The sequence below is a fragment of the Leptonotus elevatus genome, chromosome 19 (genome assembly GCF_054856555.1).
Source record: "Leptonotus elevatus isolate MCC_2025b chromosome 19, RoL_Lele_1.0, whole genome shotgun sequence".
NCBI classification, from domain to species: domain Eukaryota; kingdom Metazoa; phylum Chordata; class Actinopteri; order Syngnathiformes; family Syngnathidae; genus Leptonotus; species Leptonotus elevatus.
The window spans coordinates 761,641-769,018 of NC_141257.1; the positions used below are offsets into that span (position 1 = coordinate 761,641).

General features: G+C 41.4%; 1 protein-coding gene across 1 annotated transcript; it reads left to right on the forward strand.

Moving 5' to 3' along the window:
* The first annotated feature begins 689 nt into the window (after positions 1-689).
* Positions 690-5,571, forward strand: LOC147157345 (cell division control protein 42 homolog). The gene is made up of 6 exons (XM_086062187.1): positions 690-807; positions 2,184-2,288; positions 3,077-3,149; positions 3,224-3,333; positions 3,422-3,619; positions 4,443-5,571. Exons 2-6 carry the CDS (start codon positions 2,184-2,186, stop codon positions 4,530-4,532), a joined length of 576 nt encoding a protein of 191 aa, XP_085918313.1. The 5' UTR covers positions 690-807; the 3' UTR covers positions 4,533-5,571.
* Positions 5,572-7,378: the final 1,807 nt, after the last annotated feature.

Below are 7,378 nucleotides of genomic sequence, written 5' to 3' on the forward strand. Positions count from 1 at the left end.
GTGATTCGAATCGCTTTCCTAAATCTGTCTCAGAATAAGGATGTCACGTGACAGTTGCCTTTCGCGTTCCATTGCGCCTCCAAACATCACATTGTTTCAGCAAGTGCTTTTTTTTTCAAATTAAATCAAATCCGACCATTCCACTATATTAAAATGTCTTACATCTGAAATAAATCCAACCTAAATTTACTTCGCATGTAAAATTGCCCTGCTGATTCATCGCCCCACGTGATAAAACGTCAACATCCTCTTGAACGTAAATTGAGGAGAAATACATGTCAAAAATGAGCTGTCTGGCATTTGTCTCCCTCTAGTGGTCACGGACGACATCGCATGCCGGGTGACTTTCAATCGCAGTAAGTAAAAAACACAGGTTGTGATTCCAAATAATAATAATCATCATCATCATCATAATAATCATTAATATATTTTAACCGATTTTCAAAAAACTCAAAGACACGTTGCAAATATCAAAGTGCTAAAAAGTAGAGTCCAAAAAGTATAAATGCATCTGTTGTTAGAAACGGATACATATTCTATAAATGTACCGTTTGGTCGGCTACAGTTTGAAGTTGTTGACATTTTTGGGGGGGATTATTATTATATAAGGTTAATTAACTCGTCAAACATAGTGATGCCGTTTTCAAAACATCCTGACAATAGAGAAGTCCGACGGTACGTGAACGCAACACAGTTCACATCTCCTGATTTGCGCGCTGGCTCGGAAGTGTTTGCGGAAAGCACTCGAACGCAGCACGACTGTTTTGGGCGTTCAGTGGCTGAAAGGCGTCAAAGTTGTCAAGGAAGGTAAGAAAGAAATTCAAATTCGACTTTCTCACCACACCATTGACTCATTTGTACGTACCTCACAGAGAGCAGTAAAGTATGAGCGAGCGAGGAAATTGGCAAACTGGCGCCGGCGCCCAAACGCCACCAAACGACTGGAGAGAAAGACGAGTTCAACAGCTAAAGCTAACTAGCCAACTGTGCTAAATTAGCGAACAAAAAAGTTGAAAATGTTGACTTGTCGCTCGTCCAGAACAAACAAATTGAACCAACAAGGGCCAAAAGTGTCTTTTCTCTTCAGGGTTTTGCCATCAATGTGAATGTCTTGTTGTGGGTGTGGAACTTGCAAATGTGACTCACCTCACGACTATGACATTACTTTACGTTAAGTTACGTTACATTACTGAACTCAATTCAACTTTATTTATCCAGCACTTTAACAACTGAAGCTGTAACATCTGTATGTGTTGTCTATCGACCAAAAAAATACAATCATGAAAATAAAGTAAATCAATGATTTAAAATAAATATTGTAATCAAAATACTGTAAAATGTCAGCACTCACTTTGGGCTTTTGCATTACTATTTCAATATACATTTGATGACATAACATTATATCGGAGGTGGGTCGACAAAGTATACCTGGATAGTATAACAAAAGGTCGCTTAAGTACTTGGTTAAAAAAAAAGGGGGTAAAAAAAGCTACTCAAGTATTTAGTTACTGGTGAATAATCAATTCCTTTTTTTTAATCAAAGCATGAACATTGAATATAAAAAAAATGTGGTCTTGAATTGGCTTTTTGTTTACACCCATTAATTAGCTAGAAAAACAGGAAAAAAAGGTAGCTGAAGCTCGGCTTGGGCTTTTCTTTGACTCAAAATACTCAAGTAAAAGTAAAAAGTATGTTTACTCTGACAAGGACTGCTTTTACCCAAAAATGTACATCAGTAAATGTACCGCTTTACTACCTACTTCAGGATGACATTACAAATATATAGTTGCATTACATTGGTGTGGTATGTGCCTCTAAGGGGCGTGGCTTAGGGCCTTTGGTGTTTATTTGACCTTTTTTCTCTCTCTCCACGATTGCTAATGTTATGTCAAACGAGAGTCTGCTGTTGACACAAGTGCTGAGTGAGCTCATCTTAATAACGATAATGATGATGACGTTAAGCTAATTACAGCTAAACAAAGGCAAGCAACGAAACCAGCATTCCATCGCTGTTAATGCAGCTAAGGTTGTTTTTTTTTTTTAAAGTGCTCTATAAATAAAGCGGATGAAACTTTTTAGTGGCAAATGTCAACGTGGATTTTCTCCATCTCCGTTTTCAATTGCGACACAAAAGTCCTTGTGGAGGGATTTTTGATGATTGTGGGTTTTTTGTGACCGCACAGATGCAGACCATCAAATGTGTGGTGGTGGGCGACGGCGCCGTGGGCAAGACCTGCCTGCTCATCTCCTACACCACCAACAAGTTCCCGTCAGAATACGTCCCCACGGTCAGGCAAACGTCTTTCCTGCAAACGTCTTTCCTGCAAACGTCTTTCGGCCTTTTTCATGACTCAAATTGAGGCACGAGCGCGACCATCGCCATCGTTAAGACGTCACGTGTGTACGCCGCGCCTCCGCTGGCTCAAACGAACACTTTCTTGTCAAGCGTTTGATGGTGATTGGCTGATAGCACTCGTTGCCACCTCATCTTGAGAAATTTGGCGTGACGTAATACCGCAAATGACTCAACTTGTCCCAATTCTGGTCAGAAAACCGTTTTTCAAGACGTACGAGTTTTCAAATTAGGCGGAGGGATTACTTATTTTTTTCTTCTTGAGGAAAAAAAAATACTTTTCTTCTCTAAAATATATTTTTTAAATAATTTTATTTTTTTTAAATATATTTTAGTCTCTTCTCAAAAATACATGGTTTGGGGGGGTTTCTTGACAAAAAAGTACTTTCCCCCCTCAAATGCACATTTCTTTTCGTAAAAAAGTGTGAATTAATTATTTTATTTTTATGCTATTACTCATTTCCTTTCAAATATTTTTTTTGTTAAGACTTTATTTGAAAGGATTTCATTTTTACAAAAAAAGTATATAAAAAAAAAAATCAAAATTGATAAAAAATAGGACTACTAATAATAATAATTCCCCCCGAATATGCACTATTTCTTGAAAAGTTTAGTCTCAAATATTTTACCAAAATTTTTCTTCTTCTCTTTTCAAGTGTTCCATTTTTTGTTTCGGCAAACGCTTGTCGTGCTTCTTTGACCTCCTCGTGCTCCCCCGCGCAGGTTTTTGACAACTACGCCGTGACGGTGGTGATCGGCGGCGAGCCGTACACTTTGGGCCTCTTTGACACGGCGGGTACGACGCCGCTCGCGCTTGTTTAGCGTCCGCAGCGCCGCACGTTGTTGACCGCCCCCGCGTGTCGCCCGCAGGCCAGGAGGACTACGACAGGCTGCGACCGCTCAGCTACCCCCAGACGGACGTTTTCCTCGTCTGCTTCTCCGTGGTGTCGCCTTCGTCCTTTGAGAACGTCCGCGAGAAGGTCGCTGTCGCTGGCGCGGGCGTTTCATTTGTTGAAAATGTTGCCACCGACGGCATTGTGACTGACGCCCGATCCCGTCTGGTCGCAGTGGGTGCCGGAGATCTCCCACCACTGCCCGCGGACGCCGTTCCTGCTGGTGGGGACGCAAATGGACCTGAGGGACGACGGCAACACGCTGGAGAAGCTGGCCAAGAACAAGCAGCGAGCGCTGACCGTGGAGATGGGCGACAAGCTGGCGCGGGATCTCCGGGCCGTCAAATATGTCGAGTGTTCGGCGCTCACGCAGGTGCGGCGCGAGGCCTTCGCATTACATCTCTTCTTTCTTTTCTTTTCTTTTTTATTTAAACCTACTTCAATAGTTAACTCACGATTCATCTCAAATTTTATATCTGTTCTACATGTACATGTACAATAAAATAAAATAGTTTTTTCCCCCTAAGTTTTCATACTCTTGTTAACATAAAAGTGGAAAAATGTTAAACTAATAGAAATATGGCTGCATCTTTTAGTCATTTATATAGTCATTTCATAATTCATAAAATGGAGTAAAAATTAATAAGATGCACTGTACTGTAAAAAAAAAAAAAAAACACGAATGTGGTATTGATTAGTGTTGGTCATTTTTCTGCCACGAGATGGCATCATTGCATTTGTAAGACGTCGGTGACCGCTCAGTGCATTTTTCTTTTCATATAAAAAGAGATATTTCATCTTTAACATGAAGTCACAAATTTTTCAAATAGTAAAATACAAGTTGACCCCAGTCTCCACAAATATTACTTCCAAATGTCGACGCGGGCGTGCCATTTGCCCAGTACAGCCTTTCCAACTAAGGGGCGGGCAATAAAAAGGAACTTTACATGAACTCGGAATTAACGCGCTCATTTTGACCCCAATTGTCATCCAAATATGGCCTTAGTCATTTTTGGGGCCAAAAATGCCCATTTTTTTTTTGTTTTTGTTTTTAAATCTTCAATCTTCTCTTCCTGATGCTGGCCACCTAAAATGGCCGACAGAGTCAGTTGGGTACATGTTGTATTTGCAGCCCTGAAAAGAAATGAACGCTAACTGTTTGCATTTTGTGGCTGCTTTTTGCTGCCGTCCCTCAGCGGGGCCTGAAGAACGTGTTTGACGAGGCCATCCTGGCGGCCCTGGAGCCCCCCGAGACCAAACCCAAGCGGCGCTGCGCCTTGCTCTAAGACGCCGTTGGGGCCGGACGCAGGCGGCCAGGTGAACCTCGGTGGGCGGGGCTTGGCTTTGGGATCTTTGCGCGGCGGCGACTTTCGCCCGCTGCCATCTGGGAAACGTTTGAAGGAAAAGTGCTTCCCAAAAAGCACAATTTGTTTGTTGACCTTTTCAAGTCCAACGCGACTTCCGACATGATGGCGAACGGATGCCGTGTTTCTAATAATCAACCGTCGTGTTTAAAATCGACCACACGGACTTTTCCTGACCAAAGCGCCTGACATGAGCATGACGGCCCTTCTCCAACTCACGCGCGACCCCAAAAAACTCCCCAAAAATCCATCCTTGCAGCCAATCTTGGTGGGAAATTCCTCATCCAAAATTGGTTGCAACTTTGAAGCTGCATTTTCAGCCAAGGCACGCGCTTTTGTCTACGTCCTCCTGGAATGTACAGTCAACCACCCGCAATTGGGCAAAATCCAGTTGGGGACCTTCTCTGCCGCCTGTCACATTGTGGCACCACGTGGTACTACACTGAATGCGCGCAAGCCTCAATTCGTGCCCTTTAGCGTGGGCGCCGAAGACCAAGTGCAATTTCTTGGCGCTTGGCTGTACAGTACTCTTGCCTGGTGCAATCGGTCGTGCAATACCACTTGGTACCTCTTGATGCGCTAGTGAGCAGTAACTCCACTTGAGCGCGCTCCTTCGGCCAGTAGACACATTTTGATTCATGAGCGTAGTTAGAAATTATATATTTTAAATCACGTTTGTTTTTTCCACAGATTTTAAGAGTTTTTATCCGTTTCAGATTTGGGAATGTTGAGTTCCTTTTCTTTTGGGTTTCGAAATGATGGCGTTGTCGTAATTCAGAATATATCTCTGGTGTTTCTTCTTCTTTTTATGATGCAAACAAACAAAAACTCCAACAAATTGCCAGCTGCTGGCAAATAAACAACAACAAAAGAACGTTTGACTCGTGTTCTTTAATATTTCTGCTTTTGACGAATGACACACTTGTTCTCAGTTTATGCTTTAATAAAATATATCAACTAATATCTCATTTATTTGGGGGGGGGGGATGCATTTATGAATACTATAGCAATTTAGCGTATTTATGTGATAGTCTACATACTAAAGATGATCATATTTGTGCTTAGTTTACAATTTATTTTTGTAAAAATCCATTTTGCTTTTATACACAAACACAAAGCATGAATTATTAGCATCGATAAAATAAACCATTTCATCATATTATTACTTTATTAAATTGTTAAATAATTATCAATTTTCGAACAATAACATGAGAATGAAGTATTAAAGATATCCTTACAGAAAATTAAAAAATGTATTTGAATACATCATTTAATGACCGTATAACTAAATGAATCATCCAATATTTTATTAAAAACTTTTACATAAAACAAAAATAGTTAAACAATTTGAAAATGTATTTTATGAAACTACGTTTAAAAATGAGCATGAATAATTGATTTATTATTGAGAGAATTTAATCTGCACTTTGTCAGGTCATCTCCCTGAGCTGCCATATTTATTTCTAATATTTGAGGACGCGTTTGAATGTAGTAACATACAGTGAGCTCCAGGGGGCGGGCCTCCACTGCCTTTGAGAGGGTACAGTATGCAAATGAGCTGCTTTCATTTTGATTGGCAGTCGAAAATGGAGCCGCCTCGTGCCTTTGTCCTGCCGCCTCCTCCTTCCCATCATGCATCACTTCCGCCTTTCAGCCTTAGCCCCCCCCCCCCCCCCCCACAGTGTGTACAAAAACTGCGTTGGTCCAAAGAACATTTGATATGACATATGGAATAATTGCAACTCCTAATAAGGAATGTATTGTAAGAAGTTGTACTTTGTGTGTGACGTGGATGGCGAAAGGATACCAACACGGAATGCACAAAATCTTCACGCTTCTGTCAGGAAAAGCCGACTAGAACATCTGAGCTTGACGTGGGTTTAATCGGAGGCCCTTGAAATGGTGGCAGCTGTGCTTCATTCTCAACACAGCCACAGTGACGAGGGTGTGTACGCTTTTGCAAGCACTTATTTTGACTTGGCATTCTCCCCAAAATATTTTTCTAATTGCAGGTTATGGCTCACATTAATGGTTACAATTTTTTTATTTTTTTATTCAGTCACCCAAACCCAGCAATTGCATTGGGGTGTGTAGACTTTTAATAGCTGAAGTATAACACATGCAAAGAAAAAGAACATTTGGATATCGGCTCATCTGATTGGCCGACAATTGCAAAGTAACCTTTCATGTCACCAGATGAGTCAACTTGTGTGGCGGGCGGGCGGCCATCTTGTCTGGCTGCTGACACTTTTTCACTTTGGCGCCTTCTCGCTCGCCGCCGCTCAACATTATGGGATGTCCGCCTGACCTCATTAGAAGCGCGTTGCCACGGGCGACTAGCTTAAAGAAGGGGGGGGGGGGGTAGAGTGTTGCATCATTGGACAGAAACCTGACCTTGCTGATCTTTTCTTTTTTTTCTTTTTTTTTACTTGTCTTTAAGGATGTACACACACACTGAATGTTAACAATTGTGTACAAGTTGTGAAGTAGGACACAAAATGGCACCTGTGTTGACAAAAACCACACACAAACATTTGCGCGTGTGTGTCATTTTGTGTGTGTACTTTTAGTCCTATTTTTACGTTGCCTTCCCTTCATTGTGTGTGTGTGAAAGTGTAGTTTGTGTTGTTTTGAGTGTGAGTGTATTTTTAGTCCTGTGTGTATATGTTGTGTGTCCTTCGGTAATTGATAGTGTGTGCGCCTTGTGGTTGTGTAGTTTGCGCGTGTGTTGTTTTGGCAAACTTTTGACACTGTGTGTTTGTTGTGTT